At 40.3% G+C, this 24,037-nt stretch overlaps 1 protein-coding gene and 13 non-coding genes across 15 annotated transcripts in view; 9 read left to right on the plus strand and 5 right to left on the minus strand.

Annotated features, from left to right (window-relative positions):
* LOC116052162 (UTP--glucose-1-phosphate uridylyltransferase) overlaps nucleotides 1–7,658 on the plus strand; it is a 33,658-nt gene extending 26,000 nt beyond the window's left edge. For both annotated transcript variants that reach the window (XM_031302688.2, XM_031302687.2), the window contains exons 8-10: nucleotides 576–818; nucleotides 4,218–4,322; nucleotides 7,326–7,658. In XM_031302688.2, coding sequence (XP_031158548.1) covers nucleotides 576–818; nucleotides 4,218–4,322; nucleotides 7,326–7,433 — 456 coding nt within the window. In that variant the 3' untranslated portion in view covers nucleotides 7,434–7,658. The remainder of the gene's footprint in view (nucleotides 1–575; nucleotides 819–4,217; nucleotides 4,323–7,325) is intronic.
* Nucleotides 7,659–9,229: 1,571 nt separating this feature from the next.
* Nucleotides 9,230–9,344, minus strand: LOC116052203. Its single transcript, XR_004105527.1, has one exon. It is a non-coding gene; the product is annotated as a U5 spliceosomal RNA (small nuclear RNA).
* Nucleotides 9,345–10,540: 1,196 nt separating this feature from the next.
* LOC116052207 lies at nucleotides 10,541–10,650 on the minus strand. Its single transcript, XR_004105531.2, has one exon. It is a non-coding gene; the product is annotated as a U5 spliceosomal RNA (small nuclear RNA).
* Nucleotides 10,651–10,771: 121 nt separating this feature from the next.
* On the minus strand, nucleotides 10,772–10,886 carry LOC116052204. The gene has a single exon (XR_004105528.1). It is a non-coding gene; the product is annotated as a U5 spliceosomal RNA (small nuclear RNA).
* A 495-nt stretch (nucleotides 10,887–11,381) lies between these two features.
* Nucleotides 11,382–11,496, minus strand: LOC116052210. The gene has a single exon (XR_004105534.1). It is a non-coding gene; the product is annotated as a U5 spliceosomal RNA (small nuclear RNA).
* A 1,463-nt stretch (nucleotides 11,497–12,959) lies between these two features.
* On the minus strand, nucleotides 12,960–13,074 carry LOC116052202. The gene has a single exon (XR_004105526.1). It is a non-coding gene; the product is annotated as a U5 spliceosomal RNA (small nuclear RNA).
* A 1,378-nt stretch (nucleotides 13,075–14,452) lies between these two features.
* LOC116052212 lies at nucleotides 14,453–14,567 on the plus strand. Its single transcript, XR_004105536.1, has one exon. It is a non-coding gene; the product is annotated as a U5 spliceosomal RNA (small nuclear RNA).
* A 1,103-nt stretch (nucleotides 14,568–15,670) lies between these two features.
* LOC116052201 lies at nucleotides 15,671–15,785 on the plus strand. The gene has a single exon (XR_004105525.1). It is a non-coding gene; the product is annotated as a U5 spliceosomal RNA (small nuclear RNA).
* Nucleotides 15,786–16,981: 1,196 nt separating this feature from the next.
* Nucleotides 16,982–17,096, plus strand: LOC116052205. Its single transcript, XR_004105529.1, has one exon. It is a non-coding gene; the product is annotated as a U5 spliceosomal RNA (small nuclear RNA).
* Nucleotides 17,097–18,611: 1,515 nt separating this feature from the next.
* On the plus strand, nucleotides 18,612–18,726 carry LOC116052211. The gene has a single exon (XR_004105535.1). It is a non-coding gene; the product is annotated as a U5 spliceosomal RNA (small nuclear RNA).
* Nucleotides 18,727–19,187: 461 nt separating this feature from the next.
* LOC116052199 lies at nucleotides 19,188–19,302 on the plus strand. Its single transcript, XR_004105523.1, has one exon. It is a non-coding gene; the product is annotated as a U5 spliceosomal RNA (small nuclear RNA).
* Nucleotides 19,303–19,423: 121 nt separating this feature from the next.
* On the plus strand, nucleotides 19,424–19,533 carry LOC116052206. Its single transcript, XR_004105530.1, has one exon. It is a non-coding gene; the product is annotated as a U5 spliceosomal RNA (small nuclear RNA).
* A 1,191-nt stretch (nucleotides 19,534–20,724) lies between these two features.
* On the plus strand, nucleotides 20,725–20,839 carry LOC116052200. The gene has a single exon (XR_004105524.2). It is a non-coding gene; the product is annotated as a U5 spliceosomal RNA (small nuclear RNA).
* Nucleotides 20,840–22,443: 1,604 nt separating this feature from the next.
* On the plus strand, nucleotides 22,444–22,558 carry LOC116052213. The gene has a single exon (XR_004105537.1). It is a non-coding gene; the product is annotated as a U5 spliceosomal RNA (small nuclear RNA).
* Nucleotides 22,559–24,037: the final 1,479 nt, after the last annotated feature.

Genomic DNA, 24,037 nt, shown 5'->3' on the forward strand with positions numbered 1-24,037 from the left:
GCTGATGTGGTATTAGCTAAAGTGGTTAGCACACACCAAATATTTCGGCCAATGACGTAGAAAGCCGTGCAGATTTTGACCAGCTCACCCGGAGACTGAAAGCAGGACACATTCAGAAACCGTATCTCACTCTAAACAACATGGATGTTTTCTCCAAGTTTGTATGCGTGTGGAAGCACCAGAGACGCAAAATAGCACCCCAAATCCCAGAAAAAAGTGATTTTTCTTTCATAATATGGGCACTTTAACCAAAAACTACACAAGTGGACATGTTTCAGTAATAATGTGACCTGAAAATGGGGAGAAATTACCAACATCGGCAGCCAAGATTACAGCTTTCTCTGGCGTTAGCATGTAGCTACTTGTGAAAATGTAAACACTGCAGTAACGTTAGCCTAAAAAAAGATAGCAAAAACCTTTAATGTTTTAGGTTGTAAACTGGCATGTTAAGCCTAAAAAAGTTTGAGATTTTAAAAAAACAGCAACTTTCTCTGTTTTCACGAGCGAACAATAAGAAGAAGCATTCACTGCCGCCGTTTCCTACTCTAACCCCAAACCCCTGAATGTCTCTGCAGACGCTGGACGGCGGTCTGAACGTCATCCAGCTGGAGACGGCCGTGGGCGCCGCCATCAAGAGCTTTAACAACGCGCTGGGTGTGAACGTCCCGCGCAGCCGCTTTCTGCCGGTGAAGACGTCGTCCGACCTCCTGCTGGTGATGTCCAACCTGTACAGCCTGGACGCCGGCTCGCTCACCATGAGCAAGAAGAGAGAGTTCCCCAGCACGCCACACGTCAAGCTGGGCAGCTCCTTCACCAAGGTCAGCAACACCAGCAGGGAAACATCTAAATACTACTACACCTACTGTGCAATATTTAATATTTAATACTATTGATAATATTGATAATACTGTGCAATTCCATTCCTGTGCAATATGATTACTCTCATTGTCCAATATCTATTACTTATGATCACCACTTGCGGCAATATTCAAATAATGTGCAATAACCCACACTGCATATCACACTGTATATATATATATATATATATATATATATATATATATATATATATATGTTTATATATCTTCTTTTTTTTTCGTCTCAGAACTCTGCATCTTACCCCCTTTTTTTGCACTACTTATTTTATTCCATGTTATATTTATTTTACGTACATGTTGGCACTGGAAAAGGAGTTATTTTTAATCTCATTGTACATGTGTATAGTGAGGATAAAAGCCATTCTATTCTAAATAACATCTAAAGCACATTGTGTCAAACTCAAGGCCCACTGGCCAAATCTGGTCCCCTCGCAAAATTTGATCCGGCCCGCATATCAATTTAGGTTCTCAATACATTTTGGCCCGCCAAGCTGTCCGCCAAACCAAAAAGACAGGAAACTGTTTTCAAACTGCAATCACGCGATACAAAGCAGAATTTGACAAGACTCAGATATTCCCCCCAAAAGAAGCTGAGAGTTTACAGATTCAGGGCCCTATTTTACCGATCTGAGCGCACGGCGTGAAGCGCCTGGTGCAGGTGCGTTTAGGGCATGTCCAAATCCACTTTTGCTAGTTTGACGGCGGAAAAACGGTCCGTGTGCCGAGCGCATGGTTCTAAAGGGTTGTACTTAGTGTCTTCATTAATCAGAGGTGTGTTTTGGGCGTAACATGCAATCAACCAATCAGAAATCATCTCCCATTCCCTTTAAAAGCCAGGCGCGTTTGGACCTTGGAGCATTGCTGTTATGATGGAGGATTTGCACCGTAATATTTTTATTTGTAATCTTCTGCATGTGTGTGTGCTGCTGTGCGTCCCTGCGTGTGCACGAGCCTAGGAGCATTTTACTAATGCTCTGTTAAAATAACAATGAAATGCTGCGTTATTGACTTATTGACTTTAGACCAGGTTTTTGGTGCGATCACTTCCCACTGCCTCAAGATAACAATACGCCCAGAATGCACCTGAACACACCTCCCTGTAAGACCAGCACGCCCAGAATGCACCTGAACACACCTCCCTGTAAGACCAGCACAGTTTAAATAGCAAATGTGCTATTTAAACGACGTGGGCGCTGGACGGGAAATTGACAACTGCGTCAGTCTTAAACTAGCAAAGACACTTGTGTCAGGCTTTGCGCTGCACCGTGCAGGGTGCAAGATAGGAGCCCTCAGGCTGTGAAACAGGTTGCTGTGAGTCAGCTGTGTGACAGCCTGCTTTTACAAATTTTTTGCTTGATTTGCTAAACTCTATGATGGCTAAGAAGTGAGAAGACTGTATGAGACATGCAATAATACAGTCAACGATATTTGACTTTTCTCTTAAATAAAAGCATGGCAATGATACACGTCAATAAACTACAGTATACACGTCTGGCCCTGGAAGTGATTCTCTTCTTCCAGTGTGTTTCCACGTTGAGTTTGACACCCACGATCTAAATACTGCTTCTGTTGTTGGTTTGACTTCTTTATCAGTTTCTTTTAAATGGAAACCAAGAGCAGCCATTTTGTTTAGATCAGTAATTCCCATAGACGGTATATATAATGGACCACCAGATCCCGTGTCTCTGGACGGAGACCAGTGAAGGATATTAGAAGATCTTTCCCGGTGATGGCTGAGCGTTACTGAGCAGCCTCCAACTGAGCTTGAAGACGTAGATGTGACGTGAGCAACCTGTCTGAAAGTTGGAAGTCTTCTGGTAGCTGTGCCAAGAGAAATCTCAATCATTCCCAATCTAGCAGAGACGGAGAGCGTAGGTATATGTAAGGAGATAACATAGACACAGGCTAATTACTGATCACTAAAATGATAGTTAACATTAGTAATTAAACTTAAACAGCTAATGGAAGTCCAAACTGCCTGAGAGCTTCTCCTGTACTATACGGTAATTCCTCTACTATGCGACAGTAAGTCTCGTGGTTATGACCCAATCGTTAGCCTATTTTTATAAAAACGTCTGCTACGGAGCCATAACGTGAGCTACAAGGTAATGGAGCCTTTTATACATTGTCGTGTTTCTTTAGAAATAAACAATGGACAAATAGAGTCTTTAAACTCTTCAGATGTAAAGTTATTCTCTGTCAAAGTGACGTCAAAATGAATGGCAGTCAATGGGATGCTAACGGGAGGTGATGGCTTGTTAGCATCAAAATGGCGCCATAGGAGCTACGCGATGTGAGGAGAAGCTTACCCCCTTGGTAATTCCTTACTTTGTCTCAAGATCTTCTGGTTATCTGAAAAAACTAAAAATTATCAGGAGTTTGTTTCCATTACTTATCTCAAAATACTTGGACTTAAAGCTACATTGTGTAAGAATTTCTCCCACCTAGCGGTGAAATTGTATATGACAACCAACTGAATATTACTTTCTAGCCCCTCCTCCTACAATGGCCGAACCCGAAATTAACTCTTAGTATCTCCATCGTTTACACGCAGATGTTCTAGCCACTCAAATATTAACTTTGGTCTTGTTGCTTTGCCTGTCGCGTTGTCATTTTAATTCTCTTTTTTGCTTCCCTGGCGAGTAATCTATAGGTCTATAGTCGATGATTTGGCTTTGTTAATCCTTGCTGTTGAGAGTTCAAGCATAACTATGTCCAGAAAATACGCCAACCACTGTTTTATACAAAGCGAGTGGAGGAGGGAGGGGAAGCCAGCGTTGAGCTATCATTTTCTTGGTTGCGGTTGAGCCGGCTAGCCAAATTTTCTTCTGTCTCTCAAGCAGGTGTAATTTAGAGTCGTCATTAAGTAACAAGACAATCGGGTCAGTAGGAATTCGACATCCTGTCACATCAGATATTATTGATGCTGTTTTATTCCAGAACTCATGCACCTGTTCACACTCCCAGACCATGTGCAGGAAAGTTCCAGTTTGTGCAGGTTGACAGAACATGCTGTTTTATTCAATTCTACAGCATTTGAAAAAAGTTATTTAAAAAAAAGGAGTGTTGATAAAAGTGACAAAAATGTCTGAAAAAGCTTAAAAAAAACCTGGAAAAAAAAGTGACATAGTCGGGAAAAGTGAGAGAAAAAAGAACAACAAAATGTTGAAAAGTTTGAATTTAAAATTGTTACCCAGAAAAACAAAAAGTTGCATGGGTGACGGGAAGACAACACAAGGGTTAAGAGGAACTGAACTATTTATATTATACTTTTTCCAGGAATCAGACGGTTGAAACAGTCTGATGTTGTGTGTTGTTGTGTGATGTTGTGTGTTGCAGGTTCAGGAGTTTCTGTCCAGGTTCGAGAGCATCCCGGACATGTTGGAGCTCGACCACCTCACCGTGTCGGGAGACGTCACCTTCGGGAAGAACGTCTCTCTGAAGGTAATCAATGTCTCCGGTCGCTAGTCTGGCATCGTCAGCTCTATCTCAACACTAGTGGAAGTAGGAGTAGATAGATAGATAGATAGATAGATAGATAGATAGATAGATAGATAGATAGATAGATAGATAGATAGGTAGGTAGGTAGGTAGTCTCACATTGTCAGCTTTATCTCAGCGCTGTGGAGTAAGGTCTGGCTGTACCACAGATACATTCTGGGATAGGAGAAATTAACGCTCAACCAACTGTCAGCTGGTGGAAATGGCAGTTTTAGACAGAGGATCAACGAGCACCCGCGAGCACGGTGGGTGGTGAGCGAGCTAGAGAGTGACTGAAGAGAGGGAGTGGCAATAGAACAATGAATCACTACTAGAACTGCAACTGTAGCAAGCATCTCACTATCACTATACTCATCCATATTTTAAAGGGGCGCTATGCAGTTTTGGCTATTTCTTCGCTGTTTTCTGGCTTTTTGCTGGCAGGTTTCTCTATAGAGCCCCCCCCCCCTACAGGTTTCTCTATAGAGCCCCCCCCCCCCTACAGGTTTCTCTATAGAGCCCCCCTACAGGTTTCTCTATAGAGCCCCCCTACAGGTTTCTCTATAGAGCCCCCCTACAGGTTTCTCTATAGAGCTCCCCCTACAGGTTTCTCTATAGAGCTCCCCCTACAGGTTTCTCTATAGAGCCCCCCCCCCTACAGGTTTCTCTATAGAGCCCCCCCTACAGGTTTCTCTATAGAGCCCCCCCCCCTACAGGTTTCTCTATAGAGCCCCCCCCTACAGGTTTCTCTATAGAGCCCCCCCCCCTACAGGTTTCTCTATAGAGCCCCCCCCCCCTACAGGTTTCTCTATAGAGCCCCCCTACAGGTTTCTCTATAGAGCCCCCCCCCCTACAGGTTTCTCTATAGAGCCCCCCCTACAGGTTTCTCTATAGAGCCCCCCCTACAGGTTTCTCTATAGAGCCCCCCCCCCTACAGGTTTCTCCATAGAGCCTCCCCCTACAGGTTTCTCTATAGAGCCCCCCTACAGGTTTCTCTATAGAGCTCCCCCCTACAGGTTTCTCTATAGAGCTCCCCCCTACAGGTTTCTCTATAGAGCCCCCCCTACAGGTTTCTCTATAGAGCCCCCTACAGGTTTCTCTATAGAGCCCCCCTACAGGTTTCTCTATAGAGCCCCCTACAGGTTTCTCTATAGAGCCCCCCCTGCAGGTTTCTCTATAGAGCCCCCCCTACAGGTTTCTCTATAGAGCCCCCCCTGCAGGTTTCTCTATAGAGCTCCCCTACAGGTTTCTCTATAGAGCCCCCCTACAGGTTTCTCTATAGAGCCCCCCTACAGGTTTCTCTATAGAGCTCCCCTACAGGTTTCTCTATAGAGCCCCCCCCCCCCCTGCAGGTTTCTCTATAGAGCTCCCCTGCAGGTTTCTCTATAGAGCTCCCCTACAGCTTCAAAATAGATATTTGGCAGCTCCGATGTTTACTCGTGTCTGACTCCTCTCTCGGTCAGTCTGCCGTTTCCTCTTTCTCTGTTCCTCTGACAATGCTTTCCTAGCTTCCGGCTCAGCCATGACGATAGTGTGAAAAACTCCATCGCTACCTTGTTAGCCGGTTCCTGAATGGGTGTATGTGTGCAGTGCCGTGAAGCAATTCGTTACATGGCGAGACCTGATATCACGCCATACTTCGTGACGCTGAGGCCAGCGGCTCGCCGGCCCAAAGTTGCGAGGGTGGTTTTTCCGCTCACAGGAGCTAGGGGGAAGCGAGACGACCACCGCTCAACCCGAAAAAAAAGTCATATAACCATTCCAATGACTCTGAAGCTCTTCAGTTAAGGTAAATTAAGCTAAAAAAAACTGCATAGTTCCCTTGCAAGACGTTACAAATGATAACCAGCTACAAAAAAGCCTGAAAGTCAGAGGTTAGAACGGAAGCACAAAGAGTCGTTGCTGTGGAGATGATACACCGTCTGGGTCTCGTTGCGTTGGTGTGAACTGACAGCTTTCAGAACGCTGCAGAACGGCGCGTTGCAAGTAGCTGCAAGTTTGAACTCGTCTCGTCTCAAATCTTTGGTCTGAACTGGGTTTTAGACCAGTGGTTCTCAAACTTTTTTCAATAATGTACCTCTTTTGAATAGTTTCTTTAAGCCAAGTACCCCCTGACCAGCGCTAATCATTTTTGGTAGAAAAGAAAGTCTCTATAAAGAGGAACAATACAGCGATGTCAGAGATAGATTTACTAAACGACAGACTTGGACCTGGAAAACATTTAGATGCTGATGAGAAAAAGACAAACTGTAGAAAAGACAAAACCTTAGAAAAAGATGGTAGAAAGAAGGAAGGAAGGAAGGCAAGAATAGGTCCAAAGAAGGCGACACAGATGTCACATTTCTGGTAGGAAAAAGTCTACGTAAAGAGAAACAATGTTCTGGACAACAGCCTTGTAACTATTAAACATTTTGTTAAATATCTCACGTACCCCCTGAACCAGGGCTGTAGTCAAGTCCACCTTTGTCGAGTCCAAGACAAGTCCAAGACCAGGACTAGTCGAGACCAAGTCAAGACCGAGTCCAAGACAAGACCGAGTCCAGGACAGAAAAAAAAGTCTTACGCATGACAGTATCAAGACTATAATTTGGGGTTATTATTTGTTGATCTAAAAGCGTGCGTGTGAAGAAAATCTCGTGTGTGATTGGTTATCAGGTGGCCAGTGTTTTCACTTTCCCTCCAATATTATTATAAACATAATAAAGACACCTGGACTCGGTCGAGACCAAAAGCCACATTTGGCAAGACCAGTGGCAGAGACCGAGACAAGTACAAGTCCAAATACCAGCGAGTCCGAGACAAGTCCGAGACCATAGGAAAAACCGTCTCGAGTCCAAGACCGGACTCGAGTACTACAGCCCTGCCCTGCAGTCCTCCGAAGTACCCATTTGAGAAACGCTGTTTTAGACTATAAGCCAGTCAAATGACTTCACGGTTTAATAACCAAACCTTTTTTACTTCCTCCAGGGAACCGTCATCATCATAGCCAATCACGGTGACCGGATCGATATTCCCGCCGGAGCGATGCTGGAGAACAAGATTGTTTCAGGAAACCTGCGGATCCTCGACCACTGAGGCCTTCTGGGAAGAAAAAAAAAAACCTACAACACACAAACAAGCCATTTACACCTTGAAGAGACTCAAAGAGAGATTATTTCCCTTCTCTTCACTGATGAACTGTCACAACACTGTTTGTTTTTATCTGTTTTCAATCCAACGCCAGCCTGATCACGTCCGAGCCCACTGTGGTTGTCTGTTTCTGCTGTCTAATTAAGAATAAAGAAGTGCAATATGGGTCAACTGAGTGGCGGGTTATGTTTAGATACTGCTGTAGTCGTGCTCGACTCTTCAAATGATTTCAAATTAAGAGATTGGGGTTCTTTAACTCAATATTTTGAATTAGTTTTAGAGGTTTTAAAGTCCATTGTGTAATGTTTTGAGTTGATTATTTTTTATACTTCTTTCTTTCACAAATATGTGCTCATTCATGTGTAATTACTTCCACCAACTAATCAAAGTATTCTCGTAAGCGTAGAATCTGACATTTAGAATCATTCAGAATACATACGAGCAAGTCGCTCCAATGGTGGCAGTCATGTTTAAAATACATTAGCCAAAGAGGGACATACCTCCACTATTCACGCTTTTACACTCAGTGGCATCGTGACAAATGCAAGGGGGATAAATACGTACTGCTACTAACAGTTAGCAAGCTATCATAAGCTAACATTTTAATGTTTAATGTTAGTGCCTTTAAAACTATCACTTCAATCCTAAACAGAATAGATAAGCACATAAGAAGGTGGGTCTTAACCAGTTTAGTGATAACAAGACAGATTCTTTTATTTAAAGATCATTTTCTGGGCATTTTAGGCTTTATTTGCTAGATTAATTTACGATTTATAAATATAGATTACTGTCATAGGACTAATAGTTCTCATAATTTATAGGGGCAGAAACAGTTCTCACTTTATGAATTTGTATTTATACTATTACATACCTCTAGCAAATCATATTTTCGTTTATTTTTGACATTGAGAGAAAGCCCCGCATGAAGCGGGGCATCAAAAAATTATCTAGAACTCTTAATTGTTAATTGTCTCTTAATCTCTTAAAATTGTGCAATGGCACGTAACAACATACTTTCCATTATATTTTTGATATATTTTGAATTGTCATCTGTGTTTTTTTTTTTCCTCCCATAGGCTAAATAAAGGAATTTCCACCAGAAATTGGTGCATAAAAGTGTGTCAGAATACAGGAAAAGAAGTCTTTGATGGGGTGGTGTTTAGAAAAGTGTGGGCATTTTAGGCCTTTATTTGATAGAGTAACTCATTTATAGGGGTAGATACCTGTCTTGGCAGAAATAGATGGATAGATAGATAGATAGATAGATAGATAGATAGATAGATAGATAGATGGATAGATGGATAGATGGATAGCTAGATGGATGGATAGATAGGAAGATAGATAGATAGATAGATAGATAGATAGATAGATAGATAGATAGATAGATGGATGGATAGATAGATAGATAGATGGATAGATGGATGGATAGATAGATAGATAGATGGATGGATAGATAGATAGATAGATAGATAGATAGATAGATAGATAGATAGATAGATACTTTATTGATTCAAGGTCCCAGTAGCTTAAAGACATCACACACAACATACACATGCATCATAAACAGGATGAAAAAATAAATCTACATGAATAATATGGACAATAACAGAAAAGATACTAAAATAAAAAATCCACATGAATGTACTATAAGGGATGTATAATGTGTGACGTGATGTGATGTATTAATACTATCACATACTTCCAGTTAATGATATTACTGTTTATTTTAGACATTATTAGGAAGCCCCGCAGTGAGCAGGGCATCAAAAAATTATCTAGAACTCTTAATGTTCCTCTCCACGGAAATCTTTAGTAAAAGGCGAAAGATTTATACGATCTGAAGAGAAACTAGAGTGTATAGATGTCTGGTTGTGAAGTGAGCGACCAGATTCTCCTCCTCATGTTCATCACTTATGGTTCAGAAAGTACCTGAGCTTTCTGGGGGGGTGTCTCCTAAGAAGCTTTGTGCTGGGGAGAAGCGGATACTATGTGCTTATAGTGTCACCTATTCATGCTTATTTGGTTGTTATGTTTCCTTGAATGTTATGGTTACTACGTCATCTTTTCTTGGTTTTTGTCTGGGTATGTGGTGATGACGAAAGGTAGGTTCGGGGGGCGCGTTCATGTTGTAAATTGTCTTGTATATATACCGTAAAAAAATGAATACAACTTGTATTCATAAAAACTATCAAAGTTAATGTTAGTTAACTTAACTGTTAAGGCCGTTACACACCGGGGGCGTAACGAATGAGCGACGTCCCCGGTGGGGGAGAGAGAGAGAAAGGGACGGGAGATGCTGCTGAAGAGAGAGAGAGAGCAGTCGGAGCAGAGGAGAGTTAACGTTTAGAGGTGAAGATATCTGTGATTGTAACGTTATAGTATCAAGAGTCTGCAGTTTGAGCACAAATAAATGCTGCAGCTCCTCAAAACCACCGGAGATATCCTGTCTTGTTTCCCCGGCTGCTGAGTGGAGTGACGGGGGCTAGAGCTCCGGAGACTCCAGCCCTGTCTCCTCCCTCCCCGAAGAAGGGAAAGCTAACATTAAGCTACTGTAATATATGTATTGACTTTTGGCGAAATACTCGGTGAATTTAATTCCCTTTGAAAAACTGTGTAGAATATGTCTAGGGCTTTTATTGTGAAAGGTAAGAACGGAAAGAGAGTCTGTGGTAAACGCTGCAGTGGTGATAGATGAAAGGGAATAATAAAGTTGGCCGTCCGTACAGTCTGCGGTTGTTGTATTATGATCCTCATAAGTTAACAACACAACGTCTTTATTAATATTATACTATATTATACTACATATTCACGTTCTGTGTGAAAGTAGGCCTAATCGTGATAAACACAACAGTTCGAAAACATATATTAACGTGCTAATTAATCGCCACAAAAAACTTTGCTGTCCAATTAAACAAACAAACATGACGTTATTCACAATCAGTTCTTACACTCGGCTTGTTGTCCAACAGACAACTGACTCCTGTCTTCGTCGGCTCTATGAAGACACATTACCGTCCTGATCGTTAACGTTTATAGTTGACATCAGCAGTAAGGCCCGCTTTACTAAGAGCATCACAGAAACAGATAATCCTCTCACTGTTCCTCTCCACGGAGATCTTTAGTGAAAGGCCAAAGATTTTACGATATGAAGAGAAACAAAAGTGTGTGACTTTCTGACTTGAAGAGACAGCAGAAATAGTTCTCACTTTATAAAGTTAAATTAAGATTAACTCGTTGTAGGTGCTAAACAATCACGTCTTCATTTGTTTTTCACATAAAGAGGAAGCCCCGCATGAAGCAGGGCATCGAAAGATTATTTAGAACTCTTAATGTTCCTCTCCACGGAAATCTTTAGTAAAAGGCGAAAGATTTATACGATCTGAAGAGAAACTAGAGTGTGTGACTTTCTGCGTTGAAGGGACCGAACACATTCTCCTCCTCATCTTCCTCACTTACGGTTCACTGTAAACAAAGGACGAGTATTGAAATGATTTGAACCCGTCCCATCTGCTGGCTTCTTGCCTTGTGTGTGTGTGTGTGTGTGTGTGTGTGTGTGTGTGTGTGTGTGTGTGTGTGTGTGTGTGTTTGTGTGTGTGCGTGTGTTCATGTCTTTGTCTGATGTTTGTCTGATTGTGGTCTGCTGTGCTCCTATTGTACATTTTAGCTTAATAGTACTTTTTATTAAATGTATTTTAAATGTTATATTGTTATGTAAATATGTAATTTTACTTTCTTTTAGGGTGACTTAAATAAATAAATATAGATTACTGTCATAGGACTAATAGTTCTCATAATTTATTGGGGCAGAAATAGTTCTGACTTCATGAATTTGTATTTATGCTGTTACATACCTCTAGCTAAATATATCTCCTTTTAATTTTGACATTGAGAGAAAGCCCCGCATGAAGCAGGGCATCAAAAAATTATCTAAAACTCTTAATGTTCCTCTCCACGGAAATCTTTAGTAAAAGGCGAAAGATTTATACGATCTGAAGAGAAACTAGAGTGTGTGACTTTCTGCGTTGAAGGGACCGACCACATTCTCCTCCTCATCTTCCTCACTTACGGTTCACTGTAAACAAAGGACGAGTATTGAAATGATTTGAACTAGTGATGGGCAAATTAAGATTTGGTGAAGCACTGAACCACTTAGAAGAATTTCTAAGTGGTTTGAAGATGGGTTCATTACTCGAGGCTTCAGTAACAGCGACCTCGCCTAACAAATTACATCTAAATTATCCCGGCAAGATAGTGGACGGGAGGCTTTAGACTTTAGACTAGTGACACACACACACACACACACACACACACACACACACACAGTGCACATGTATACTAAGAATGGGATATCATTCTTTTGACAAATAAAGATTGATGAATGTGTGTATTGTGTTATTGGGTATTGGGGAGAAAGTGCTTGGGAAACAGAGGATTTCCTGGATAAAATATGGCACAAGTTGGGTGTGCTTGTGTAACTATGGCCAGGGGGTTTGTGGGATAGGAAACACTCAAAGATCTTTTATTAAGGAACATTATTTTTTTCCACACTTTCTGGACTGAGCCTGTTTCTTTTTCTGCTCACAGCCTCTCCACATTTAGAGAAAACTCGTTCAGAGGGAACGGATGACGCCGGCTGGCGATTTTATCCAAAGCATTACATATACCTTATCAGGAGCGATCAGAATCAAGTTTCCCCACGTCAGAACGACCTCTCTTCCTATAGATGCTTCCATAGTAGGTTAATGAAAATAAATCGATACAAACAAACTAATGCTTGTCACTGTAGAGGCTACTACGAACCGAACGCAATGTTGTGCATTAAAGTTATTACGCTTTGAGCGCGCTGCAATTCAGACTCGGAACGAGGCGCGGCCAGTTGCAGTGAATCAGCTGACTGAACCACTCAGCTGATTCATTCAGACAACGAAGTAGTTGCTGCTTCGGACATCATATGTCACGTGATCTTTTCCGTACCAAAACAACCTTCGTAGCAGTGTCAGACTGCCATCACTAGCGAAAATATCCCCCTGTTTTCTAATATCATTTCCGCTGTTTAGACCATTTAGGCATTTTAGGCCTTTATATGATGGAGTAACTTAATAATTAATAGGGGTAGATTCCTGTCTTGGCAGAAATAGTTCTCAATCTATGATAGATAGATAGATAGATAGATAGATAGATAGATAGATAGATAGATAGATAGATAGATAGATAGATAGATAGATAGATAGATAGATAGATACTTTATTGATTCAAGGTCCCAGTAGCTTAAAGACATCACACACAACATACACACATCATAAACAGGATGAAAAAATAACAAAATCCACATGAATAATATGGACAATAAACGAAAAGATACCAAATAAAAATCTACATGAATGTACTATAAGGGATGTATAATGTGATGTATTAATACTATCACATACTTCCAGTTAATGATATTACTGTTTATTTTAGACATTATTAGGAAGCCCCGCAGTGAGCAGGGCATCAAAAAATTATCTAGAACTCTTAATGTTCCTCTCCACGGAAATCTTTAGTAAAAGGCGAAAGATTTATACGATCTGAAGAGAAACTAGAGTGTATAGATGTCTGGTTGTGAAGTGAGCGACCAGATTCTCCTCCTCATGTTCATCACTTATGGTTCATTGATAAAAAGTTGGCTCCGATTATTAACATTATTTGGAAATCCTCCCAAATATAAACTGCCTCATAGCGAAGACTTTAAATAATCTCACCAAAATCCTGTGGAAGTGAGAGGTAAATGTAACAAAGTGTAGCCTGTAACTACCAGAGACGGTTTAGAACCGAGACGCCCCGACTCAGAGTCACTTCCGGTATCTGTGTCACGTGGGTAGCTCCACTTCCTGTCTCTTTAGGAGACTAGCGGCAGGTCCTGAGTGTGTTGATTCCAACGGGAGAAGTGAACGTGAACACAGATTATGAATGATGATTATTTCGCCCCCACAGTCACCAAAGTAACTATTGGAGCCCTTCTTCACAAGCCACATATCTCCACAACATCCAACATTAAAATGGCATTTTTCAGACGGACACATCAGGATAAAATGAAGTTTGTTCCAACATGAGAGCAGCTCCAATCCTCTATAATCATAGATCATATATGATTGGAGCTGCCCTCATGTTACAGCTCAGATAAACACAGAATCATTTCATTAGAGGAGCCAGTAGAGAGCAGAAGACTCCACCTCTACAACAATCACGTTACCTGAAACAAACTGTCACATATACACAGCTATAGTTTCATAGAATAATCTCCCAAGTAATTTTACTTTTTAATCTTATTTTCTTTTGTTGTAATACTTCTTGTCTTTGTGAGCTCGATGTTGACTCTAAACCCACGTGTCATGCTGTGTAATATAATGTTGTTCTGCAGATAATATAATGTAATGTTCCTTGGATGGAAATTAATATCTTTTATGATGTTTTTTTTTTATGTAAAGTATGATGCCGAATTGTTCAAACACTGTATAAAATGTTTGTAAAGTTTGCAACAAAAAAAAACTAAACTCATGTAATTTCGTTACAAATCGAAATCAAAGTAGCCCAAAGTATATTTATTTGTTCAAACATGTTGCCATAAAGTGTGCACCTATCTAGAAATAGATTACAGCTGACATTTACATGCCTGATATTCTCACAATAAAGTCGGATTCCCGCTTTATAGTTTCCCAGAGGCATTTTGAAAGAGAGGCGTGGGCGCCGTATTCCCACAATGCATAGCGTGCGTGTGTTAGTTAAAACTAGGCTACAGTTTAGACATTTATCTCTAATCTAAACTGTATTTTGATGCGATTATTTCAAGTCTTCGTTGCAGGCAGTTTATGTTTGTGGCGACTGCAAAATAATGCCAATGATCGTATTTTTTTTTTATCAATGAACCATAAGTGAGGAACACGAGGCGGAGAGTGTGGTCGGTCTCTCCACAGCGTCACGGCAGTACACTCTTGTTTCTCTTCAGATCGTATAAATCTTTCGCCTTTTACTAAAGATTTCCGTGGAGAGGAACAATAAGAGTTTCAACTAATTTTTTGATGCCCTGCTCACTGCGGGGCTTCCTAAATATGTGGAAAAATAAATGTACAAGACTACGCATGCGTGTGGGCGAGCGGTGATTTTTGCATTTCTGAAGGTGTGTGCTGTCTTAGCTGCTTCCTGTAGCTCTGCATGGTTTATACTGAGAAAGCTTATTTGTTGCTCTAGCTGTCTGTGTGCTGTCTTGTTGACTTCTGTCTGCGTAGTTTAATAGTTTAACCTGTACTAATGTCTGTTTCCTGTTGCTCTGGTCTAAAATCAGTTGGCCAAAGGACTACAGTTGAAAATTAGCCGGCTGGCTAACACTGGCACATTTACAGAAATGTTAATTAATGTGTGTTGTCCTTTATAAAATAAAGAATAAGAATCATAAGTAGCAGCGGCCCATGAGTCCGTGTTTTGCACATCGTCTATGATTGGATGTTTAAGCCTGGGGTAAATAGTGTCCATGCAGCAACGTGCACTTGTCCAACACACATTTCTCCCAAGATATACAAATAAAGACTTGACAAAGATGACCGTGGAGAGGAACATTAATTAAGAGTTTAGACTAATTTTTGATGCCCTGCTTATTGTGGGCCTTCCCTTTGATGTTCATATTAAACGGGCTGTGTTTGAAACCGTTCCCTATCATGGAAATAGTGCACGATATAGTGTGTTCGCCATTTGGTAGTGGTGTTTGAATTCTCCGCGGTTAATTTCATTCATTATGTAGTCCACTATAAAATACCCACAATGCACTGCTAATTTGAGTGTACGTCAAGCCCCCAGGAACAGCGCCATGTCTTAAAGCCACCATGGGCTTATAGCGGCCAACGGTGGAGCTACCCCCCCCCCCCCCCTCTGGCCCAGAAAGACTTTCCCCAGAGAATCTGCATGGCGAAAGGAACTTCTATATTTCAGAGGATAATTTCTTTTGGGGTACATCAACTTACCAGCCCGAACACTTAAAGGGTCCTTGTTTAAACTACTTTCACCATTTAAAGTCTTCGCTATGAGGCAGTTTATATTTGGGAGGATTTCCAAATAATGTTAACAATCGGAGCCAACTTTTTATCAATGAACCATAAGTGATGAACATGAGGAGGAGAATCTGGTCGCTCACTTCACAACCAGACATCTATACACTCTAGTTTCTCTTCAGATCGTATAAATCTTTCGCCTTTTACTAAAGATTTCCGTGGAGAGGAACATTAAGAGTTCTAGATAATTTTTTGATGCCCTGCTCACTGCGGGGCTTCCTAATAATGTGAAAAATAAACGAAAACGTGGTAATTTGGAATCTGTTACAACTTAGTCTTGATATAACTTTATAAAGTGAGAACTGTATCTGCTGTGACAGCAACCTACACAATCGTAAATAAATCCATCAAGTAAAGGCCTAAAGTGCTCAAAAGATTGTCTTTAAAATAAGAATCTGTCTTGTTATCATTAAACTGGTTTGAACCACCTTTGAAGTGATAGTTTTAAAGACAGTAACATTAAACACTGTTAATGTTAGCTTATGATAGCTTGCTAAGTGTTAGTAGCCGTACGTATTTGTACATTATTTGTTCATTATTTGTTTAATGAACCCGTATAGCTATTTTAGTAAGCCCAACTAGGTGTCTTATTATATTAATTGTTGAATTAACGACTGATATTTTAATTAATTATAGCCAGCACATTAAACTCCAAACATTTATGACGCATGCAATAAGCAGGGCATCATAACATTAGTTATACCTTTGATGGATGAAAGGCGGACCTCGTTTGAAAATGTTATATTATGAGATGAGAGTAATATTTATATAATTTATTAAGATTTTCCCTTTTGCTAACATTAGATATTTACAAAGTTAAAAGAAATATTCATCATTGCGGAAATTAGTTTTGTTTGATGTGACATTAGCGTATCTGTTGCCAGATCTCGCGAGAGTTTGTTCTTGAGACAGAAATAGGTCTGGACCAAAGTTAATTGTCTCCTAATGTGACCGCCTAAAAACAGCCATCAGGATGTTGTGGAGATATGTGGCTTGTGAAGAAGGGCTCCAATAGTTACTTTGGTGACTGTGGGGGCGAAATAATCATCATTCATAATCTGTGTTCACGTTCACTTCTCCCGTTGGAATCAACACACTCAGGACCTGCCGCTAGTCTCCTAAAGAGACAGGAAGTGGAGCTACCCACGTGACACAGATACCGGAAGTGACTCTGAGTCGGGGCGTCTCGGTTCTAAACCGTCTCTGGTAGTTACAGGCTACACTTTGTTACATTTACCTCTCACTTCCACAGGATTTTGGTGAGATTATTTAAAGTCTTCGCTATGAGGCAGTTTATATTTGGGAGGATTTCCAAATAATGTTAATAATCGGAGCCAACTTTTTATCAATGAACCATAAGTGATGAACATGAGGAGGAGAATCTGGTCGCTCACTTCACAACCAGACATCTATACACTCTAGTTTCTCTTCAGATCGTATAAATCTTTCGCCTTTTACTAAAGATTTCCGTGGAGAGGAACATTAAGAGTTCTACATAATTTTTTGATGTCCTGCTCACTGCGGGGCTTCCTAATAATGTGAAAAATAAAGACAAATATAATTAGCTGGAAGTATGTTGAAGTATACATGTAATATAACATCACGTCACACATCATACATCCCTTATTACATTCATGTGGATATTTTAATTTAGTATCTTCACTTTTATTGTCCATATTATTCATGTGGATTTGTTATTTCATCATCCTGTTTATGATGTATGTGTATGTTGTGTGTGATGTCTTTAAGCTACTGGGACCTTGAATCAATAAAGTATCTATCCATCCATCTATCTATCTATCTATCTATCTATCTATCTATCTATCTATCTATCTATCCATCCATCCATCTATCTATCTATCATAGATTGAGAACTATTTCTGCCAAGACAGGAATCTACCCCTATTAATTATTAAGTTACTCCATCATATAAAGGCCTAAAATGCCTAAATGGTCTTAACAGCGGAAATTATATTAGAAAACAGGGGGATATTTTCGCTAGTGATGGCAGTCTGACACTGCTACGAAGGTTGTTTTGGTACGGAAAAGATCACGTGACATATGATGTCCGAAGCAGCAACTACTTCGTTGTCTGAATGAATCAGCTGAGTGGTTCAGTCAGCTGATTCACTGCAACTGGCCGCGCCTCGTTCCGAGTCTGAATTGCAGCGCGCTCAAAGCGTAATAACTTTAATGCACAACATTGCGTTCGGTTCGTAGTAGCCTCTACAGTGACAAGCATTAGTTTGTTTGTATCGATTTATTTTCATTAACCTACTATGGAAGCATCTATAGGAAGAGAGGTCGTTCTGACGTGGGGAAACTTGATTCTGATCGCTCCTGATAAGGTATATGTAATGCTTTGGATAAAATCGCCAGCCGGCGTCATCCGTTCCCTCTGAACGAGTTTTCTCTAAATGTGGAGAGGCTGTGAGCAGAAAAAGAAACAGGCTCAGTCCAGAAAGTGTGGAAAAAAATAATGTTCCTTAATAAAAGATCTTTGAGTGTTTCCTATCCCACAAACCCCCTGGCCATAGTTACACAAGCACACCCAACTTGTGCCATATTTTATCCAGGAAATCCTCTGTTTCCCAAGCACTTTCTCCCCAATACCCAATAACACAATACACACATTCATCAATCTTTATTTGTCAAAAGAATGATATCCCATTCTTAGTATACATGTGCACTGTGTGTGTGTGTGTGTGTGTGTGTGTGTGTGTGTGTGTGTGTGTGTGTGTGTGTGTGTGTGTGTGTGTGTGTGTGTGTCACTAGTCTAAAGTCTAAAGCCTCCCGTCCACTATCTTGCCGGGATAATTTAGATGTAATTTGTTAGGCGAGGTCGCTGTTACTGAAGCCTCGAGTAATGAACCCATCTTCAAACCACTTAGAAATTCTTCTAAGTGGTTCAGTGCTTCACCAAATCTTAATTTGCCCATCACTAGTTCAAATCATTTCAATACTCGTCCTTTGTTTACAGTGAACCGTAAGTGAGGAAGATGAGGAGGAGAATGTGGTCGGTCCCTTCAACGCAGAAAGTCACACACTCTAGTTTCTCTTCAGATCGTATAAATCTTTCGCCTTTTACTAAAGATTTCCGTGGAGAGGAACAATAAGAGTTCTAGATAATTTTTTGATGCCCTGCTTCATGCGGGGCTTTCTCTCAATGTCAAAATTAAAAGGAAATATATTTAGCTAGAGGTATGTAACAGCATAAATACAAATTCTTAAAGTCAGAACTATTTCTGCCCCAATAAATTATGAGAACTATTAGTCCTATGACAGTAATCTATATTTATTTATTTAAGTCACCCTAAAAGAAAGTAAAATTACATATTTACATAACAATATAACATTTAAAATACATTTAATAAAAAGTACTATTAAGCTAAAATGTACAATAGGAGCACAGCAGACCACAATCAGACAAACATCAGACAGACATGAACACATGCACACACACACACACACACACACACACACACACACACACAAGGCAAGAAGCCAGCAGATGGGACGGGTTCAACTCATTTCAATACTCGTCCTTTGTTTACAGTGAACCGTAAGTGAGGAAGATGAGGAGGAGAATGTGTTCGGTCCCTTCAACGCAGAAAGTCACACACTCTAGTTTCTCTTCAGATCGTATAAATCTTTCGCCTTTTACTAAAGATTTCCGTGGAGAGGAACATTAAGAGTTCTAAATAATTTTTTGATGCCCTGCTTCATGCGGGGCTTCCTCTTTATGTGAAAAACAAATGAATACGTGATTGTTTAGCACCTACAACGAATTAATCTTGATATAACTTTATAAAGTGAGAACTATTTCTGCTGTCACTTCAAGTCAGAAAGTCACACACTTTTGTTTCTCTTCATATCGTAAAATCTTTGGCCTTTCACTAAAGATCTCCGTGGAGAGGAACAGTGAGAGGATTATCTGTCTCTGTGATGCTCTTAGTAAAGCGGGCCTTACTGCTGATGTCAACTATAAACGTTAACGATCAGGACGGTAATGTGTCTTCATAGAGCCGACGAAGACAGGAGTCAGTTGTCTGTTGGACAACAAGCCGAGTGTAAGAACTGATTGTGAATAACGTCATGTTTGTTTGTTTAATTGGACAGCAAAGTTTTTTGTGGCGATTAATTAGCACGTTAATATATGTTTTCGAACTGTTGTGTTTATCACGATTAGGCCTACTTTCACACAGAACGTGAATATATAGTATAATATAGTATAATATTAATAAAGACGTTGTGTTGTTAACTTATGAGGATCATAATACAACAACCGCAGACTGTACGGACGGCCAACTTTATTATTCCCTTTCATCTATCACCACTGCAGCGTTTACCACAGACTCTCTTTCCGTTCTTACCTTTCACAATAAAAGCCCTAGACATATTCTACACAGTTTTTCAAAGGGAATTAAATTCACCGAGTATTTCGCCAAAAGTCAATACATATATTACAGTAGCTTAATGTTAGCTTTCCCTTCTTCGGGGAGGGAGGAGACAGGGCTGGAGTCTCCGGAGCTCTAGCCCCCGTCACTCCACTCAGCAGCCGGGGAAACAAGACAGGATATCTCCGGTGGTTTTGAGGAGCTGCAGCATTTATTTGTGCTCAAACTGCAGACTCTTGATACTATAACGTTACAATCACAGATATCTTCACCTCTAAACGTTAACTCTCCTCTGCTCCGACTGCTCTCTCTCTCTCTTCAGCAGCATCTTCCGTCCCTTTCTCTCTCTCTCCCCCACCGGGGACGTCGCTCATTCGTTACGCCCCCGGTGTGTAACGGCCTTAACAGTTAAGTTAACTAACATTAACTTTGATAGTTTTTATGAATACAAGTTGTATTCATTTTTTTACGGTATATATACAAGACAATTTACAACATGAACGCGCCCCCCGAACCTACCTTTCGTCATCACCACATACCCAGACAAAAACCAAGAAAAGATGACGTAGTAACCATAACATTCAAGGAAACATAACAACCAAATAAGCATGAATAGGTGACACTATAAGCACATAGTATCCGCTTCTCCCCAGCACAAAGCTTCTTAGGAGACCCCAGAAAGCTCAGGTACTTTCTGAACCATAAGTGATGAACATGAGGAGGAGAATCTGGTCGCTCACTTCACAACCAGACATCTATACACTCTAGTTTCTCTTCAGATCGTATAAATCTTTCGCCTTTTACTAAAGATTTCCGTGGAGAGGAACATTAAGAGTTCTAGATAATTTTTTGATGTCCTGCTCACTGCGGGGCTTCCTAATAATGTCTAAAATAAACGAGAATTTGATAATAAATGAGTATGAGGAGACTTTACAGATATTAGTTCTATGACAGGAATCTACCTTTATGAATCGTAAATTCGAAAAAAATATCAAATAAAGGCCTAAAATGCCCAAAAAATGATCTTTAAATAAAAGAATCTGTTTTATTATCACTAAACTGGTTTGGACCCACCTTCTTATGTTCTTATCTATTCTGCTGAGGATTGATCCAAACTTTGAAGTGATAGTTTTAAAGACAGTAACATTAAACACTGTTAATGTTAGCTTATGATAGCTTGCTAACTGTTAGTAGCCGTACGTATTTGTACATTATTTGTTTAATGAACCCGTATAGCTATTTTAGTAAGCCCAACTAGGTGTCTTATATTAATTGTTGAATTAACGACTGACATAATTAATTATAGCCAGCACATTAAACTTAATGCAACTAATTGTTTGATACCCTGCTTATTGTGGGGCTTCCTTTTGCTGTGAGAATAAAATGTTTACATGATGACGAGGGTCTACATTATGTTTATCCTGATGTAAGGTATTTTATTGTGTTGCCTCTCAGTTTGAAGGTTAAGAGGAAGTTAGTGAACCATAGAGCTTTTATTGTGACGGGAAAAACGGAAGTGGATAAAGTGAGACGTGCAGTGGCCTCTTGGTTCCGGCATTGGAAGCCCGTGTTTCTTTATTTTCTAGCCAAACATGAGTCTAGGTAATATAACAAAGCCCTCTGTTACACTGATATCTCTGTAGAGTGAGGCTTCAGGAGGCTGAGTAGGTTTTCCTCTCTGGGCCAGTTTATCAACCCTACAGTGAGACATATATGGATAACGATATATAACAGATAACAAATATGTATTACAACAAAAAAAGATTTAAAAAAAATTACTTGGGAGATTATTCTATGAAACTATAGCTGTGTATATGTGACAGTTTGTTTCAGGTAACGTGATTGTTGTAGAGGTGGAGTCTTCTGCTCTCTACTGGCTCCTCTAATGAAATGATTCTGTGTTTATCTGAGCTGTAACATGAAGGCAGCTCCAATCATATATGATCTATGATTATAGAGGATTGGAGCTGCTCTCATGTTGGAACAAACTTCATTTTATCCTGATGTGTCCGTCTGAAAAATGTCATTTTAATGTTGGATGTTGTGGAGATATGTGGCTTGTGAAGAAGGGCTCCAATAGTTACTTTGGTGACTGTGGGGGCGAAATAATCATCATTCATAATCTGTGTTCACGTTCACTTCTCCCGTTGGAATCAACACACTCAGGACCTGCCGCTAGTCTCCTAAAGAGACAGGAAGTGGAGCTACCCACGTGACACAGATACCGGAAGTGACTCTGAGTCGGGGCGTCTCGGTTCTAAACCGTCTCTGGTAGTTACAGGCTACACTTTGTTACATTTACCTCTCACTTCCACAGGATTTTGGTGAGATTATTTAAAGTCTTCGCTATGAGGCAGTTTATATTTGGGAGGATTTCCAAATAATGTTAACAATCGGAGCCAACTTTTTATCAATGAACCATAAGTGATGAACATGAGGAGGAGAATCTGGTCGCTCACTTCACAACCAGACATCTATACACTCTAGTTTCTCTTCAGATCGTATAAATCTTTCGCCTTTTACTAAAGATTTCCGTGGAGAGGAACATTAAGAGTTCTAGATAATTTTTTGATGCCCTGCTCACTGCGGGGCTTCCTAATAATGTCTAAAATAAACAGTAATATCATTAACTGGAAGTATGTGATAGTATTACTACATCATGTCACACATTATACATCCCTTATAGTACATTCATGTGGATTTATTATTTAGTATCTTTTCTGTTATTGTCCATATTATTCATGTGGATTTTGTTATTTTTTCATCCTGTTTATGATGTATGTGTATGTTGTGTGTGATGTCTTTAAGCTACTGGGACCTTGAATCAATAAAGTATCTATCTATCTATCTATCTATCTATCTGTCTATCTATCTATCTATCATAAATTGAGAACTATTTCTGCCAAGACAGGTATCTACCCCTATAAATGAGTTACACTATCAAATAAAGGCCTAAAATGCCCACATTTTTCTAAACACCACCCCATCAAAGACTTCTTTTCCTGTATTCTGACACACTTTTATGCACCAATTTCTGGTGGAAATCCCTTTATTTAGCCAATGGGAGGAAAAAAAACCACAGATGACAATTCAAAATATATCAAAAATATAATGGAAAGTATGTTGTTACGTGCCATTGCACAATTTTAAGTGGGTATGTGGGAATCCTGGAGCTTGCTTATGCTGCGTTCATAGACATCGGAAAAACATTTTTCCCAGTGAAAACGTCATCACTCAGGTCACTTCCTGTGGGAATCAGAGGTGGGAAGTTGGTGTCGTGTTGTTGACAACTGACGTGAATTGATGTAGGCGACTTTGGTTCACTGAACATATTTCAATCAGTCCCTCCAGAAAAACGTGATTATGCGATCTCATAATTCAATGCATAATCAGCCAAAGTCCGTATACATTTTTTTCAAATACGCTGCACTTTCGCCGCACTTTCGCCGCATAAACTGCAGATTTCCGTGCAAAATACGCGGGGCTTGCATGATTTCATAATCCCCGCATATTCGTTGCAAAAAAGCCGCATATATCTTAGCAGAAAGTTGAAAAAAGTTGCGTTTACTTCACACAAGAGGAGCCATTTCCCCGTTGCCATGGGAACGTTATGAAGTGACGTAATTACGCGACGTGAACGTCATCGAAAAGCTGCAAACCCCGCGATGAAGCCACGATGAAACCGCAGTTTTTGGAAGTTCCCGCAATTTCATCGCATAAAATTGCATAAATATCCCGCATATTCCATCGCATTTTTTAAGAAAAACGTGCCGAATAATCAAGGATTTTTGCCCTCAACAGCCACAAAAAAACTCCGCATTTTTCTGGAAGGACTGATAAATAGGCCCATGTATAAACAAACACACCTTATCCGTGACCTTTCCCGTCCGTTGGTGGCAGTCATGCAACAAGTTGTTATGCCAAACACCAATTATATAACAGAAGAAGCGGAACATTCATCCCGGCCATGTGAACGCTGACAGTCAGAAAAACAACGTAACCACGGGGGGCGGTCTCCGTTATTCCCAGGTGGCATGAATGCAGCATCTGTGGTTATACTGCGTATACCTGC

This window comes from Sander lucioperca, chromosome 4 (assembly GCF_008315115.2).
Source record: "Sander lucioperca isolate FBNREF2018 chromosome 4, SLUC_FBN_1.2, whole genome shotgun sequence".
NCBI lineage: Eukaryota > Metazoa > Chordata > Actinopteri > Perciformes > Percidae > Sander > Sander lucioperca.